Below are 18,157 nucleotides of genomic sequence, written 5' to 3'. Positions count from 1 at the left end.
GACAGAAATGTCTCCATAACATTAGCAAAATTTCTCTCTTAACCTTTTACATACCTCCTTCTTTTGCTATTTTCAGTCTGACTTAGGCAACTACCAGCAAAAGGAGAAAATCCATCCATTCAAACAAATATGCTATAAACTATCCACACACAACCTGTGGCTAAAGGATGCACAAAAACTATGCCCAGAAAGGATCAGTTGGTACTAATTTTTCCCTTGTTTAAATGCAAATTCTAGGGTTCACTTTTCTACTCTCTTCACATAAAACATGTTAAAGTATACTTCCTATTTGAGGAAAGATGGTTCTTTCCTGTAAACAAGGAATTGCCAATATTATCATCTTATACACCATGATGCTTTATCCAAAGCAGCATGGATTTTAATAAAATCATATCCAGTTCTGAGAGAAAAAAAATAAGTAGGGATCATGTCCTAGACAATTGCACCTAATTGTGACATGGTTAAGGCCTAGTGCTCTATGTCCTCTGGTTTTCTAACGCATCACATAAAATCTTTCTCTATTTCCTTCCCCGCCCTGCAACCAACCTCTTATGTTCAAAGTAGTATTCTGAACATTCCAAGGTTGTCCCACCCAGTTTATTTTCAACTGTAGATTCACAGAGGATGGAAATTGGCTGTCAGGGCTTTGAGCATACATAGCTACAGATAGGAAGGTGTGGGTTCCTGGGTTCTTGTTTCCGGCAGGCATGGTTCCCCAAAAGGCTTCCCAGGCAAACCTGGAGACCAAGGTTGTGCACATGTGATGAAAGAATGAATCACTCACTCCCGGGAGTCAGTTCTCATGAACATTTCTCAGTTTATTGTCAAGGAAAATGGATTTATAAGCATCTGAGGGCAGGAAAAGGACTCTAAGGAGATTGGCGGCTGATTTAAAGATTGCTAGTCTATGGGGAAATTCATTCCAGCATGTAGGCAATGATGGGTCAGGTGATGTAGGGTTTGAAGATAAGCAGTTTCCTAGGCAACTGACCAAAGGCCACAGAGTTATGAGCAAAGCCTAAGTCTTTTCTGAAAGTCCAGGTATCCCCTGCTTGGAGAGGGAGTGGCCTTACTTCCTGCCGATCTGTGGGTCCAGAATTTTGTCTGAGAGTCCAGGCTCAATGCAACTCCCAAGAATGGGGGGAGGATCCTGGCTTAGTGCAACCGCTAAGGATGGGGGAAGGAGCTACCCTGCTGGTCAGGTCCGCGAGATATGACATATGACCATAGTTCAGGCTGCAGGTACCCTCCATAGCCTGGAGCCTTCCTGTCAGACAGTTTAGGTTTGCTTTAACCCAGGCCCCTGCCAATGTCAGACAGGAAGAATCTATCTTGCACCTTGGTTATGCCTAATTCTACTCTTCTTTATTTACCAATCCCTCTACCACTCTGTTACAGCAGCTACCATTTACTGATCACTTCCTGCATGCCATGTATCATGGTAAATGCTTTACATGAATGAATTTGTTTAATATTCCCAGCATTGGTGCCAATTAGTTACTCTTATATGTCATTATTTCACAGATGAGAAACTAAGGCTTAAATGGGTTAAATAATTTACCTAGGGTAAGATCATGGCTAATAAGAAAGCTAAGATTAAAATTCATGTGGATGCAAGTATTTCATTTTAGAGCTACTCTTTGCCCTTTAATTATCTCCCAAACTGCGTATGAGAAGCAAGAAGTCTTCTACTAGACAACTTTTAAGCAAGAACCCTTTGATCCAAAGAGTAAAGTGTAAAACTCAAGGGTCAGGAGTGAGTGTATAAAAAGTGGGCATTTTCAGGTCTCTTTATTCTGAAGAAAATAAAACTTTACCCATTGTTTTTCTATTCTCATGTTGCATACATCTAGACTGTATAGTGAAGAATTAGGTACTACAAGTAGAATTTGACATAAACCAGGGGGCCAAAGAACATTGTGAATAGCTATTGCATAAAGTGAAATAAACTCTTGTTTAGTGGAAGGTTTACTTAGAATTATATGTGCCAGAATTAGGTCCCTGTGTGGTTTTCATCTTGAAGGCTAGAAATAACAAGAACTATCAAGTGCTTGATGCTACAAAGAAGTGGAAATGACCAAGGGAAGATACATGAAACTCTGTGTGTATGTATGTGTGTGTAAGGTGAATGGGCAGTATGGAGCTCCTCTCTCTTCACTTTGTTGGACTCTTGGCTTTGAGGTCCAGGAAGAAAGCTCATTCACTAATGTCTCTGTAGTGCCCAAGGTGATGACATGGTTTCTGCCAGGGAAGCCCTAAGTAATTTCTTGCTGCCTTTACTTATGCTCCTCAGTGGGTAGCCCTATTTAAATCAACTTCCAGGCCCTGCTTGCAGAGCCTGTTCACAGGGTGCTTGGCCCAAGTTTTTTTTTTCTTCTGAATCACCTTTGTAGGACAAGAGGATGCCTCCTTGGTCTTGCAGAAGTCAGATTGGTTGTATGTATAATTTTGAGATAATTATTTTTCACAAAAACACACATAAACATGACTCAAGTTGTGACTGGAAGCAGACTGAATTAGAGAGAAAAATGGTTTCTTTAGGAAAGGAGATAATAGGTCTCCCCTTGAACACTTTATGACTTCAGTTATGCAGAAATAGGCAGCTCAGAGTTTCTTGATGATAAAGTGTCTGAGTAGTTATTGCTGCCAAGAGTTAAACTACATGGGTAAACTTGGATGCATGGGTGAGAGATGTTTGAGGTTAGGTTGGTGGGCTGGAAATCTGAGGGGGTGTTGTGATGGCTTTCTTGGCAGAAAAAATAGTCTTGGGTTTGAGAAAGAACTGTAGAAAGGCTTAGAGGAACAGCTGCTCAGGAAGGAAATCTGATTTCTAAGTGGCAAGAGATTTTAGTTTTCAAGTGAAACTAGCATTCAGTTTGTAGGACAAAAAGCTAAAAAGATCTTAAACTAATGATGGTATTAATAATAGTAGCCAATGTGTGTCAAACAATATTTTCATGTTTTATATGAATTTGTGATTTCATTTAAAACCCTGAAAAACTATGAGGCAAGGGCTATTTTTATCCCTACTTATAATTGGGAACTGCAAGGCCAAATGAAGCCAAATAAATTGCTCAAGGCTTCGTAGTGGGAGAGCTGAGATGAGCCTAGATAAGCACAAGTGGCTTGAAACACAATCCACTGGCTTCATGGACCCATACTCTATAAGCCATATGGTTTATAGAGGCAGAAAAAACATTAGTATAAATAGAACTTTCTAAACACTGAAAAATTTTAGGGACTCCATTTTGGAAATCTTTCTTAGGAAGACACAAAGGAATATCTTCCTTCATCAAAATGATAGATGTCAACAATGGAAGTCTCAGAGATCAGTCAGAAGAGCCTTCTACTTTATAAGTGACAGAAACTAGTACCAGAGACACATAGGCTTGCCCACGGTCATCTAGGCAGTCAATGTCAGAGCTGAAACTGGAACACAGATCTCTTAATTCTTGGCCCATTGTTCATTCTCCTAAACCTTTATTCTCCTGATAGCTTTTGCTATTTTCCAATGCTACAGAAATATAGTATCCAAAATGTTAAATATTCTGTAACTTACTTTATAAAACTTCAACATAAATTATGTGGTATATATGATATGTGGGTGGATTGTTCTTAATTTATACCCTAGGCATGCCTTTGCTGGGAAATAAACAGTCTAAGAGAGGTTGTCTAGTGTTTATGAAATTCTAATCAAGAACAGATTCACCCAAGGAGTTTATTTCCAACTAACATTAAAGGCTTTGTTAAGTAACATTAAATTTCTCACTGGTGAAATTGGTAGTGTTCAGCTTTGTAGATGTGGAAGAAGTATCCTCAAACTAGAAGAAAGAGCATATAAGGATCTAGTAAACTCTATAGTATTATTATTTAGAAAGTGTACCTTAGGCTCTATTCATGAATTGCCCTGTGGGAAGCCAGTGATTGAGATTCTTAATTAGCTGAATCCTGCCACTAGAATGTTGTCTTGTTTGCCTCAAGTGAACCTTCATGCTAACTATTGTTGGAGTATCTAAAAGTACAGAGATTTGAACTTCACTGAGCCCAAGAACAGGCTTTCCTATTGTTTTATACTTGTTTGCTATTTTAGTGAGAAACAAAACTTTGGTTGGGGCTTTCTTTTGAACCTGGTAATGGTGGAATGGTGAGAAGATGCATAACTTTCATTCTAACTATGGCAGGCTATTTATTATGCATAAAAAAAACACCCAATGATGGTGAATGGCAAAATTGTCTTAGATCAGTTTACATCTCCAAACAAATGACTATGTATCTTCATTTTGGACCTTGGCCTAAATTGGTAAGTCTCTTTCTTAGAATATGTGAATATATGTGAAGATCTTACCCTGCATAACTGTTGACAGATTCATATTTGATATATTTTCTTTCAGTTGCAGGCATGGATTGTATACATGTGGGAATCTAAGCAATCTATCTCCACAGTAACCCCTTCACAAGGATCTCTTCTTACCTACCATGCACATTTTGATGACCATGTGCTTACATTCTGACCTTGCTGTAGGCCTCAGTGCTGTTTGATGGAAGGTTAGAGTTGTGTTGACATTCAATCATGGAAAGCAAGTGTATGAACAGTGTGTGTATGTAGGATTACACGTATGTAGTCTGTGTATAAGGGAGAAATAGTTCTATTATGAAGATATAACTTGATATTCTGCTAAAACAAGTCAAAATAGGGTAGTTTTTCTGAGAAGAGGTTTTCTCTTTGCTATTCTCAGTACTTATAACAACCAGTTAACAGAGTTTCACACAACCAGTAATTTAGGTGCTAAAATGAGTCTAGTGTAGTATAGTATAGAGGTCAGAAACATGCACTTTACACACTCAGTCACTTCAGGTACTATTGCAGTTGACTAGTTTGTGTCAAAATGGGTTAAAGATTAGTTTTGTATATTTTCAAGTAGGGGCATGGAATATGCAAACACAAAGTATATACCACAGTCTTCCTGTTTCCTATTCAACATACCTAGTCCAAAGCCTATATTTATGTGCTTGTCTGCTCCAAATAATCATTTGAGATTTCAAGCCCAATTGAAATTGAGTCAGGCTCTAGAAGCAGGAAATTCTCTTTGCTCCACTAACTGGCCATTTGTGTGAGCTTGAATTAGTTTCTTACACATTGAGAACCCTCTAATTTTGTTTGTATAAAATATGGATGACAGCCTTTCTCTTCTAGCAATATGTATTATGATTCCAGGGGATACATCATAGAAAACACTTGGCATGATGCTTTTTATGTGGTACAGCATCAGTGAATAGCAGTTTCTACTACCTCAGCTCTGGTTTTAAATTTGTTGACAGCAAAGATGGGGAGGAAGGTACAATGAATCCTATAAGAAGAGACTGCATTACATATATTTTAATAACTGGACTGGCATTTGACATGACATTGAGTTTATAGCATAGCTAAGGAGAAATAATTGGCTAATAAACAAACATGAGAAGAAGCATTCTTTTGTTTTGACTTAACCATTTCAAAGAATATTTTTGCTTTTTTCTTTCCATCAGAGACTATAAGGATAGTCTCTTACCTCTTTCAAGTTCTAAACTTCCAGCCTGAGAGCCAAGCTTGCAAATAGTTGCATTGGTCTGTAGCACCTCACTCACACAGAGAAGCAACTTATGTGAAAACACCTAGCATAATACCTGGTGCTTAGTGGGTACTCAATAGGTCTTTGTCTGAATCTGCATATCTCTGCTCATAATACAGGGCTTATTTAATTTGTGAATATCCAACATAATGTGTATTAGTATCACTCATAGACGTTGTTAAACAGGTCTTTCCTTATATTTTCAGATTTAGTACATCTGGGATATAACCTAGGAATTCACATTTAATTGGCATACTTGTTGAATTTGATGCAAATGGAACAATTCAAAAAATACTGTTTTACACTAACCAGTAGGTAGCTTTGAAAATTACAATGGGATAAAAGGGTTTTCGAGAATATGACTTTAAGTATTTGTGGGCTTTTCTAACTTTAAATGTGCAAGGGTGCTCACCTATATAAGGAACCATTCTAACACCCCTATCAATATGCATAGCCCTCTATAAGCTGGGTCCTGATCCCTTTTTGTCTTACCCATTCCTGTAACCTGACCACTTTCTGGGCAGCTGCAAAGATGAGGGTCCTATTTTCAGTGAGTAACTGGCAAAATATATTAGCCAGTCATGGGTAACTGAAAGGGGACTATTTTTGATCACAACAATTTTGAAGAACTTAAAAATATTCCTTACCACCCTCCATCACAAACTAATTTTACTTCTGAAAATTTACCACAGTGACTGCAAAGAATATTGAGCTTGTGATCATCAATTCTGGCAAAGAACCATACTTAGAGCAGATGGTCAGCCCACTACATCAGGAGGATGTGGCTGGATGGGTCAAAGCAACTAAAGTAGTCAAATTTTCTTAGTATCATAATTGACCATGGAGGTCAAATGTTTAAAAAGAAGTAGAGTGTACTCAGAGACCCTTCTTTGGCCCCACAGGTTTTCTAGAGCATCCAGAATATCCACCCCCTATTTGTTGCTGTGGTGGTTTGGATGAGGTGTCCCCCATAAACTTATGTGCTCCAAGTGCTAGGTCCCCAGCTGGTAGCCTTCTGGAGGAGGTATCCCCAATAACACACCTCCACATGCACACACGCTTGTGGAGGTGTGTTATTGGGGATGGGCTTATGGGTACTATAGCCAGTTTCCCCTTGCCAGTGTTTGGCACATGTTCATGCTGCTGTTTTTCACCTCATGTTGGCCAGGAGGTAATGTCCAGCCTCTGCTCATTCCATCCTATCCTCCTATCATCATGCAGTTTCCCCTCAAGCATGTAAGCCAAAATAAATAATTTTTCTTCCATAAGCTGGATTTGGTTGGCTGCTTTTTGCCATCAAAATGATGTTGGCTACAACAACTTTATCGAGCAGGTACAAGTCTTACTCTGTGTCACTTAACTGACCTGGATAGCCCCCTCTGAAGATTTTGGAAAGCAATAGATGGTTATCTGAATAAAGAATTCTGGTTGAGGGCTGGAGAGATGGCTTAGCGGTTAAGCGCTTGCCTGTGAAGCCTAAGGACCCCGGTTCGAGGCTCAGTTCCCCAGGTCCCACGTTAGCCAGATGCACAAGGGGGTGCACACATCTGGAGTTCGTTTGCAGAGGCTGGAATCCCTGGCGTGCCCATTCTCTCTCTCTCCCTCTATCTGTCTTTCTCTCTGTGTCTGTCGCTCTCAAATAAATAAATAAATGAAATAAAAAAAAAGAATTCTGGTTGAAATATTAGTGGTTCATAAGGATTTAACTCACTCCATTCCAGATAGTACACTTTCTTTTTAGCATAGATTTCCAGTACAGTAACACAAATAAGTGAATTTGTAGGATTTCAGACTAAATGTGGACTGTTAGGGGAGCAATATGTTGAGTTAATTTGGTTTAAGTTGCAGTTTTAAAGTGACACTATGTTATCTTTTACTGTCTGCATTGGAAAGTGACATTACATCTTTTCCCTCTTGTCAGTGACTGCCTGATATGAGCCTTGATAATCGAGCCAATTTTTCAGTCTCTTTTTGGTCAAAGTAGAATTTAAGTTATGTTGTACTTTTTGTTTCTAACCCTGTTTAAGGGAAATAAGACAGCTGAGATGCCAATGTTACATGCATCCTTCTTGCATGTAATGTTACATGCATCCATGTCTTGACCCAGAGAAGTAAAGTAGAAAAGGGATTGGAACTATGAGTCAAACTTAGATTTTGTGAGCAGGTTGTTTCTAAATGGGGCACTTTGGGGTGTGGAAAGAAGCCAAAACACTGTTATCCTAACTGATGAGGTACCTCCTCTCTCAGCCTGTTCTCTCCTTTTCCCCTCCATATCCCTACAAAAACCAACTCTAAGCAAATATTATCATCAGGCATCTAATCATGCCACCTACCTGGATGAAATGGAAACTAAGTGGTGGGTAAAATGAGAGAAACATCTGTGAATCAGAGTTAACCAAATATATCTTTCTTTTTAAATTTTTTGGTTTACTTTCATTTATTTACTTGAGAGTAACAGACAGAGAAAGAGGCAGAGAGAGAGAGAGAGAGAGACAGAGAGAGAATGGGCATGCCAGGGCTTCCAGCCACTGCAGACAAATTCTAGACACAGACGCCCCCTTGTGCATCTGGCTAACGTGGGTCCTGGGGAATTGAGCCTCGAACCAGGGTCCTTAGACTTCACAGGCAAGCGCTTAACCACTAAGCCATACCTCCAGCCCCAAATATATCTCTTACAGAGTTTTCTATGGAATGTGAGAATTTACAAACCTGGACAAAAATGAGTCTGAAAGACTCCCAACATTGGTGATTATAGCCTCTCTGTTTTGGACTCTTCTTGTTCAAAGTACGATGCAAAGACCAGCATCAAGAGCATAACTTTGGGGCTTTCCAAAAATGCAAATCCAGGCTCATGGCAGACTTTTGAATTAGAATCTTTATTTTAACAAGATCCTCAGATGAATTATGTACACATGAATGGTCAAGAAATGCTACTTGAGTTGAATTGTGGCACATAGGTTTGAGGGATTGTTACCAGCTCTGTTCCCTGTCCTCATTATTATCCTTGCTCCTCTGACTTCTCCTAATATGATGGTTGTGCTATGGATATTGCTTAAAATTCCAGCAGAAATTGGGAACTAAAGAATAAGAAGGTCCATACTGGAGGATATAAGCAGTTATTTCTCTTCCACAATGTTGTTCCCCCCCCCCCCATTGAGAGGGAGGCCAAAATGTTGCTTGAGCCAAGGTTCTAAGTGTATTCTGAGATACCATTACTTATTGGGAGACCAATGTGGCTTCTTAGAACCTGAAATTCTACCTACCACCCCAGGAAATGGGAGAGAACAGCTTGAAACTCAGCTTCCCTACCACCCTATTTCTTCTATGATCTTTCTTTTTGATGTCCTACTACTGTCCACATAACTTTGGACATTATAGCACACTCTTTGTTAAAAAGAATGTCTATTTTGTTTGTCTCTCAAACTCAAAGGCTTTATGGTTTGGCATTGAGAAGTTGAACCTATGCCTTTGGCATATTGAAACATCCAAGCTACTATGCACAACTACCTTTTTACTTTGTCCTGTAAAAGCTTCCATGTATAAAACAAGCTGAATTTTATTTAGTTTGGGTAAACAACCACTTTGATCATTATGTCATCAGAATTTCCCATTTAAGCATCTTTCCTTGAAACTGACAAATGATGGTTGTCATAGTCCATGGCTTTAAAGTTGATACTCCCCTGTGAGGTGGTTTAAATCTCTATCTGCCACTTTTATCTCCATTCCTGTATGAAGTAAAAAGGTGTTATTCCTAGAGTATAGACCCTGTGGGGAATGGATTAAGTACAAGAGTACTCTAATGAAAAAAATATATTTGGATTCTAAAAACTCTAGGGTAGGAAATGTTATCTAGATGGGGCTAGTATGAATGGAACATCAGGGCTAGTTAGTAAGTATGTGGTTAGAGACTAGCAAAGGAATATGAGTTGGGTAGCCAAAGCAGAAAGAGAAAATAATTGCAGCAGAACATGGAATGAAAATGAGGAATGAAAATTATGGTCATGTTACCATTTTTCTAAAGATTTACCACTTTGGGGACAATTTCCCTAGCTTAGGGATAATCCCACACTTAGGCAAGGCTATTTGTAGCTATGTATCTAGAGCCTGGACATTTCTATGCAGCTCTCAGGAGGGAAGGTGTTCCTGCACGACTCCCAGAGTCCTGCTGCAGAATACCTATTGCCACTGTACCCATGGTTTTAAAGACATCCTCTTCTGGACATTTCATCTAATTCTATCTAAGTATCAAAGCCAAAGGAATGACGTCAAATCTTGATTTTTTAAAAAATGATTTTGACTTTTATTTGTGACAGAAAGTTTCATAAAAGGTCTTTTTCAATATATCAGTAGTCCTCATCTAATAAATTCAGAAGCAACTTATTTGGATAAAATGCCCCCCTCCAAGAAATGAATTCTATCTTCTAAAACTCTAGTCAGCTCTTAAAACAACCATGTTGTGTTTTAATCCTTAAACCAACTGTATGAAAATGACAAGTCTTAGCCAGGCATGGTGGTGCATGCCTGTTATCTCAGCACTGGGGAAGCAGAGGTTGGAGGATCACCATGAGTTGGAGGCTACCCTGAGACTACCAAGTGAATTCCAGGTGAGCCTGACATAAAGTGTGACCCTACCACAAAAAGCCAAAAATGAAATAAAATAAAATAAAATGACAAATCTGTCCACAACAAAGACAAAGAAGGATATCTTGGAAACTTTGTTTATTGTTTCAATATATTAAATGAAACCAGCCAATCACCTCTGATTACTCAAAACAGTGAAGTTTAAAGATATTTCTGGAGCCAAAAAATGTGTAAAAATACCAAGCATCTCCCATTACTCTTACTGAATGTTAGGCACTAGGAAGGGGAATGTAGAATTAAGAAGCTAACTTTAATGGAGGCAAAGATCAAAGGATATGTGCACTCATTGCATTTAGGGGAAGAAAAGTTAAAATTGTAGAGAGGAAGACATTTCAGAGTCATAGTCCACTTTTCAGTAAACAACAGAATCATTCTCTTTGCTTTTTTTTTTTCTCTCAAACACTTCTTTTTCCCATCTCCATTTGATAAAGCAACACAAAGCTGCCTTGTACCTTCCGTCTTCCTCCCAAATAGATTAAAAAACATAATAAACTTTGTGAGAAAGTGACTTAAATCTTTGGCACTATTGAGGCAACCTCTTCATATTTAAGGGGGTTAAGCCAGCTAACCAGAGGGCTTATTAAAGACTGGCCAGCAACTGAGTAGAGGAGAAAAGGTGTAAAGATCTTGAGCAATGGAGGAAAGTGGAGCCAAAGCAGATTGGTTAGTAGATGAAGATCTATTGGAGGGAAGGATTCTTGATTCCAGGGTCTTACTGGTTTCAAAGCTTATGTGGAAAGGACAAACACCCCAAGCAAACCAAAACTGAAAACAAACCACAACCCACCCCACCAAATAATGAAGCAAAGAATAAGGGATGAAGGGAAAGAATTCTTTCCCAACAGGACCTAAATGGTTAAGTGGATCCTTCCTGGCAATTTGTGTAATTAGATAATTAGATTGTGCCTCTGTAAGAAGAGACAGAAACCTGTCTCAGCTAAGTACACTTGGATGCAAAATGTGCTCAGTTATAAAAGGAGCGAGTTCTCAGCAGGTATATTTCAAATCCCTTGTAAAAATTAATAGAATAAAAATTTGCAGCTGATAGGTTAGGTTCAGCTGACAAAAGGATTTTGTCTGGGGCTCCATTAGAGCTTTCACTTTTAAAACCCATTCTTGGTCCCACCATCAACACTGAGTCTCCATCAAAAAAATTTTATTTAAGGCAAGGTGTTCAGAACACAATTCTGTGGTGAATAACCTTTAAGGTTACATTTGCCTTTTCCCTGCTTCTTGCAAACAGTGCGTAATCCACAAGCACATTTGTTGGCTGTAAAGGTGTACAACAGCAATTTTTGCAATGACAGTGCGGAGAGGGAATATGAGATCTGTGTGCTAATGAGCTGACACTGCAGAGGCTGGGGCGTTGTAGTGTGGAGTGCACTACAAGTGCACAGCAGCAAGACACAGGAGGGGACTTCAGGGGAATTGGTGGTGTTTCCTGAGGAACTAAGACAAGAAAGCCATGCAATAGGATCCAGCAGTCTCTTGGCATTTCTGCACCCTTTCAAACCTGAGGATGATCAAATAATTTTTTTAAAGAATAGATATGTTACTTACAAAATGTGTATGCATTTCTTTTCATATATACTGTGTGTGTGTGTGTGTGTGTGTGTGTGTGTGTGCCCCTATGTGTTTATGAATGCATAGGCTTATCTAGGTAAATTGAAAACTAAGGTAGCAAACTCTATTAATCCCCATGAAATGGGAACATGTGCTCTAAATCAGATGGGTCTCTTTGATAAACTTCAATTTACTTCTGAGCTAAGATCCCAAATGAACCACCTTTCAAAGCCAGGGAGGCTTTTATTGGTCTCTTCAGGCACAGGATGAAGCTGAAATCTGTCTTAAGCAAATCTCTTGAGGCTTGTACAAAAAATGGTTGCTTGTAAAGAATAACTGGTACCTAGGATTCATAGTAAAGTCTTCTGAGTGTATTGTAGGTAGCAAGGGGATAGTAGAGGGCAGGGCACATACACATGACATTGCTATTTGTTTATTCCTCATGCTTCTGTTCCCTTGCACACACCTATGCCTCAAAAAGTGGATGTCTGCCTCAGAGCTGAGCGTGCAGAAAAAATGATAAGAAGAAAGAAGCTCTAGTACGAAGGAAAGCTGATACTGAAATCCTGAAAGTAGCAGGAGAAAGTTTCTTTAATGCCCTCCAGACTATTCCAAATTAAACCAGATAAGACATGTTGATGATTTGGATACATCTGAGATTTTCTCAAATTCTCCCTAGATTTCTACAACAAGGGAATCCAGAGGATATGGGATTTTTCTGCACAAATGGGCAGTCACTTAGAGGAATAAGATCTAGGGTCATCTGCTATGTTCCAGGACTGAACGAGAAGAGCCATTTTACATATTTGATCCCTCCTTCCATAAGAAGAATAGCCAAGGCAAGGGAGGAGAAATTAGATACCATCAAGGCTTCCCTGGCCCTGACATCACTGATTTGTTTTTTCATTTCGAGGTTATGATTGGACTAGACAGCTTTCTCACAATAAGCCACTAGGCAACAGCTTCCAGGCCAGGAAACAGCAATGAAATCGAGTCCTCACATCCCTCCTTGGGGGACCAAAGGAGATGATAGCTTCCCTCCTCTATCTTCTGAGCTAGCTGTAAAGTCTACAAGTGCAACAGGCAGCTGGATACACATCAGTGATTTTAGGATATTTCTTCCACATATGTTGTGTGTTGTGGTATGCATACATGTACATTTGACATAAATAAGGAGAAGATCTCATTTTTGGTCTTGTTTATCTTGTTGCCTAGTGAGTCTCATCCCTTTTACTCACAATCTCAAGCTTCTATCCATAACACAGCCTTGTAAGTAATAGTCCTATGGATCTATGGTGAGGGTGAGAGATTCTGATCAATCACCTTTTCTTTCCAATGGTTGTTTCTTTATTGCCCTGAGACATAAGGCATTATGACACTTCAACACCAATGCGGTTGACTTACTACCTGTTCCAAAGCCTGAGATTTTCACAGGGCAAGGATCACTTCCTGACTGTTCTACAGTCTGGGTTTCGAATGGCCTTAGGCTGGCAGGTATCAGTCCAGTTTGACCATTAAAAGGAGGACCAAAACTTTGGAAATAAATCATTCCTGAGAACCCAAATAGCTCTCATATCCCAGTGCTCATCAGTGGAAAGACAGTGACGGGAGTTGAAATAAGAATTACTCAGTGTTAATAATAATAAACCCAGTTAGTTTCATGTATTTGGTTTTAAATCTGTTCTAATTGATATTTAGGAAGCTGAATTTAAGATTCAGCCTCTTGAGGAGATCACAGTGTTTCAGGATTAAGGATCAGATGTGCCTTGTAAATGCTGTGGAGACTGGCTGGGATTACTGAAATAAGATACAAAGTACAGCCAGATATTTCATAACTTTCACACTTGAGAGAATTAATAAATTCATATTTCTGTCAATGTTTGGAAGCCAAAGAATGTCAAATACAGTGTAAGCCAGAACATGTTCATAAACGGATCTGCACCTTCAGCTAAAATTTTCTTAAACCTGATATCTATCACATTTCTGGAAAAGTCCTTTGCCATCTTCCCCTTAGTCCAAATCTTCAATTCCAAAGAAAATATGCTCTTGGAAGCCCTGTAGACACCTTTTAGAAATTATATGTATTTTGAGACAAATGGATTACAAGGAAATGAAGAAAATCATATCCAAAGTTTAAGTCAATCAAGCATAAGTAGCATTTTTTTTCCAAATGAAAAGAAACCTCAAATTCCATACTATACCAGCTATAGGCCCAAATATGCTTTCTGTCATCACTCATTTCATTGTGAAACTTTTAGCGAAATAAGCTTATATGAAGAATGTAGTGCTTCTCACAAAACATTCCATTCAAGTCAAACCCTGTGTCCAACAGGCTATTAGCCATTTGTGTTCTCATGGTTTGACTTGTTATAATGGACCCTTCACAGAGGTATTAAAGAATAATTATGGGTACAACTGCTGAATCCAGAAATGGCTTTGGGGCTGATGAAATTCTGCCTTTTTGTACTCAGTTTTCCTGTTCCAGACCTCTTCCCCCGCCCTACCAGCCTCTTGCTCTAAATTCACAAGTGTGTTGTCCTTAACGGTCCTTGGGGATGGACAACACTAGCAGAGACAAGACTAGCTTTCCAAAAATTCACCTGAGTCCTGCCTTCTCCCAGCCTTTGAGTGTGACAGGTGTTCATCACTTGTAATCAGTATGTAGTCTTATCAGTTCTGATCAGAGCTCTCTGGGTAAGAAAGGTGATATTCTAGGACAGAAAGAGGCCAGGCAATTCAGTCTGATATGTCGCTCAAGGTCACTTGTTTGCAGGGTTCTCATATTTAGTTCCTACATGTTAGGCAATTGTCAAATTCAGCTCCGTGATGCCACCAGGCACAAGCTTTTAACACTTAAGTCCTGTGCATCCTGAATCGACTCAATCAAGAAGCTGCTGCTGTTGTAAATCCCATCTGAGGAAATTTTCCTGAACAAGCATGCTATTTTCTTTCTTTTTTTCTCCCCCTGCCCCAATGACAAAGGGTGCGGGGGAGGGAATGGCGGTTTAGCAGGGAGGAAAGTGAAAGTTTGCATCAAACATAATTCACCACAGAGTTTTACCCTCTGTTTTCAGCCCTGCAGCAGAATCCTCCAAGGTTGATTTATGCAACACGAACCCAGGATTGACTACAGCCTCAAAATGTATATTCAGGCAATCACCCCCAAGCACACATGCACACACACAAACACACACACACACACACACACACACACACACACCACACCAGGCATCACAATCAAAATGTATATAAGGTCCCCAAGGTCCCAAAAGGAGCAAAAGCAGATTTACTTACAAGCATTAGTCACAGAAAAACTATTGGAAGAATCCAAGTGATCTACGTGGTAATTCAAATGGAAGGGCTTCTCAGTGGTGTTCTGGTTGGTGTTGTATAACTGCACAGCAAAGCGGAAAGCGCTGTGCTCCTGCACAGTGTTTCTCATGAAAAGTCCACCTACAAGCAAAGGCAATGGAGATTTGGCTTGTGTACCCCCTACGTTAGGACAAGTTAGAAATTGAGGAACCTAAGATATCAGATACCTCTCAGTGTTACTGGGAAGCTGGACTGAGGATTGATTTTTTTTTTTTTTCAACCTGGGTGTCTTCAAGACTTGTGAACTCAGATTTCCACTAGGAGAAACCTGGGCTTCTCTACAAAGAAGGGTCTGGAAAGATGGGAGAATTGGGAGAGGGGGCTGCTTTGGGACAGCGCAATGGAACCAAGAGTGGCACTTGGTTCTTTTTCAGAGAGAAGTCTGTTTTTCCTCACTCCAACCCTTCCCCCTCTCCCATCCCCACAGCTGGTTCATCTTTTCCTGGGATACAGGGAAAGGCTGGGGAGAACAACACTTTATCCCCCTGCTGTTCTATCTCATTCCCTATTAGCCCCACTTCCTCAGGACAATGCAGAGGATTAGTTCAGTAAAGACAACAATTCTAACTTCTCTACTTGTAAATACAGACAGAAGCGGCAGAGAACTCCCTTCCGGTTACCCGGAGCTGAGCTCCAGACAGACACAGCGGCAATTCATGAATTCGTGGTCTGCGTGACTTCGTCACTTGTCCAAATCCTTGTCTCACCCCCACTGTCTACTTCATCCTCCGTCGACCTGGCTACTTCCTGGGTCTGGGGGATTCAAAGTGGATTCCATCTCCTCAGGCACTAGCCTGTCTCCCCCGAGCCAGAGACGTGGCGGGACAGGGAGTCCCAGGCCCGGGTTATGCGTCCTAGTGCAGCCAGACAGGCGGCATCACCCTGGGACAACTTCCAGCGGCTGCACGCACGCCATGGCAAAGTCCGGAGCAGCGAGCTGAAAAGCCGCGACTCTTCACCCCCTTGCAGCATCCCAACCTCCAGCTCGGCTCCCTTGCCCGGGTCAGCTCAGAAAACCTGGCAGTCCACCCGCATTTGCCCCAGGATATCCCTCTTTCCTTGGGGCTCCTTTCCCCTCGATTTCTGCCTGGTCCCCATCTCCGGTCACCGTCCCCAAGCCATGCAGGACAGGGACCCGCAGCTGCGATAGCCCTGCCAGAGCAGTGGGTCTCGCATGCAGTAGAGCCCGGCTTCTCTGGCTGGCTCGCTGGCACTTACCTATGCTGATGGTGTTGGGGAATCCTCCGTGAGAATGACCCAAAAGCCCCAGGACTAAAAAGAAGACCGCCCGGAGCACGCTTTGCCCCATTTTCTTCTGCCTGGCCATGCTACGCCTAAAACGAAGCTGACAAGAGCATGGGCGCAACTCCGGAGTCGTCAAAATAATAATAGAAAAAGAAAAAGAATTCGCCGGCTCTTACACCCCCTCCCCTCAACTTGCTCTCGCTTACTCTTCCTTTCCACCCCACACTAGTCCTCCTCCTCCGCCGCCTCCTCCTCTTCTCTCTCCCTCTTCTCTCCCTCTCTCTCTCTCTCTCTCTCTTTCTCTCTCTCTCTCTCCCTCTCTCCTCTCTCACACCCCCTCCCCGCCCCCCACCTCACTTCTGTCTTCACACCAATCTGTAAGGCGGGTTCATTGGCTGAAAGCTGGGTTCGCCAAAGCGATTTCTCTCCCTATGGGAGAGAGAGAGGGAGAGAGAGAGAGAGAGAGAGAGGGAGAGAGAGAGAGGGAGAGGGAGAGAGAGAGAGAGAGATGAATAAAACCCTAAGACAAAACAAACAAAATACTGGGGAAAAACATAGGGGAGAAATAAATAAGAAAGAAATTCGAAAACCCAAGTCCCCTTCCTTTGAAGATGGTGGGTCTAAAGAAGGGGGAAAGAAGAAAGGAGCTAAAAGGCTCAGCGCCGGTGAATCGGTTTCTCCCAATTGGGCCGGTAGGGGGATATTGATCAAAGTTGATCTGACGTGGAATTAAAGCCGCACACCGCTTAGCTCCACTGCAAACTGCAGCCCGGGACTGCAAAGCCTAGGCACTGGCATTTGTCAACACGGAAGACTGGATCAATAGGAACACACCAGTCCTCACGTGGGCTGAACGTTCAAGCTGCGATCAGACTCCTTAGAAAGAAAGATGCATCGCATTTGTGTTTGTGTGTTTGTGTGTGTGTGTGTGTGTGTGTGTATGTGTGTCTGTGTATGTTTTAAAGATGGGGAGAGTCTTGGGGGCTGTTAGTGGTTACTCTTGAGTCTTTGTAAAAAGACTCAGACAAGCAGTTCCCATCACAATGCACCCTAAGATGCTGCGCATGCCCCGTCTCTGCCGCTCAGCTGTTACAGCAGAGATCCGAGGGCAAGTGAGCAACCCCCGCCCCGCCCCCATCACCGCAGCTTTGGGAGGTGTGTCCCTCCCCCTACCGGAGTGCTGAGGCAGGTTTGCCAGTAGCGGAGGCAGTGACGGGCTGACTGCTTTGCGGGGTGTAGGAAAATAGTACACGTATGGAGGTGGTAACTAAAAGGTTAATGAAAAGGACGCTCAGTCCTGCGGACCAAGGAGAGAAGTGTGGGAGTGAGCTGGGATGGTAGTGGGGATTGCAAGTTAAGGGTGGAGGAAATTGCTCCTAACTGCTTTGCTCCCTCAGTGTGGTCTTTGGCTGTTGCTGGCAAGCTCCCTCTCCTCGAGTGAGTGTCCATCCCAGAGATTACCCATTCTCTCCAACTCTTTCTTTCTCCAAGCTTACCATATAGGCTAGTCTTGTTCTTGGTGAAGGGTGGTCTCCTCCACAGCATTTTATGTATGACCCTCCTGAGCTACATTTCTTTTCTGTGGCTCCATTCTTCTGTTGTGAGAAAACAAACAAACAAACAAACAAACAGACCAAAAGTATACAGTCTCTTCCCAGGTTTTTCAATCCAACTTTATAGGTAGTCTGTAAAACACAGGTTTGTGCTTCCTGCACCTCCTATTTTCT

The 18,157-nt window shown here is 41.4% G+C and overlaps 1 protein-coding gene across 3 annotated transcripts in view; it reads right to left on the bottom strand.

Annotated features, from left to right (window-relative positions):
* Gria3 (glutamate ionotropic receptor AMPA type subunit 3) overlaps window positions 1-16,659 on the bottom strand; it is a 321,623-nt gene extending 304,964 nt beyond the window's left edge. For all 3 annotated transcript variants that reach the window (XM_004653930.2, XM_045140971.1, XM_004653929.2), the window contains exons 1-2: window positions 16,404-16,659; window positions 15,108-15,266 (exon numbers count right to left, since the gene is read on the bottom strand). In XM_004653930.2, coding sequence (XP_004653987.1) covers window positions 15,108-15,266; window positions 16,404-16,512 — 268 coding nt within the window. In that variant the 5' untranslated portion in view covers window positions 16,513-16,659. The remainder of the gene's footprint in view (window positions 1-15,107; window positions 15,267-16,403) is intronic.
* Window positions 16,660-18,157: the final 1,498 nt, after the last annotated feature.

This window comes from Jaculus jaculus, chromosome X (assembly GCF_020740685.1).
Source record: "Jaculus jaculus isolate mJacJac1 chromosome X, mJacJac1.mat.Y.cur, whole genome shotgun sequence".
Taxonomy (NCBI): Eukaryota; Metazoa; Chordata; class Mammalia; order Rodentia; family Dipodidae; genus Jaculus; species Jaculus jaculus.
Note: the sequence above shows the minus strand (reverse complement) of the source record. Positions and strands in the feature narration are given on the sequence as shown.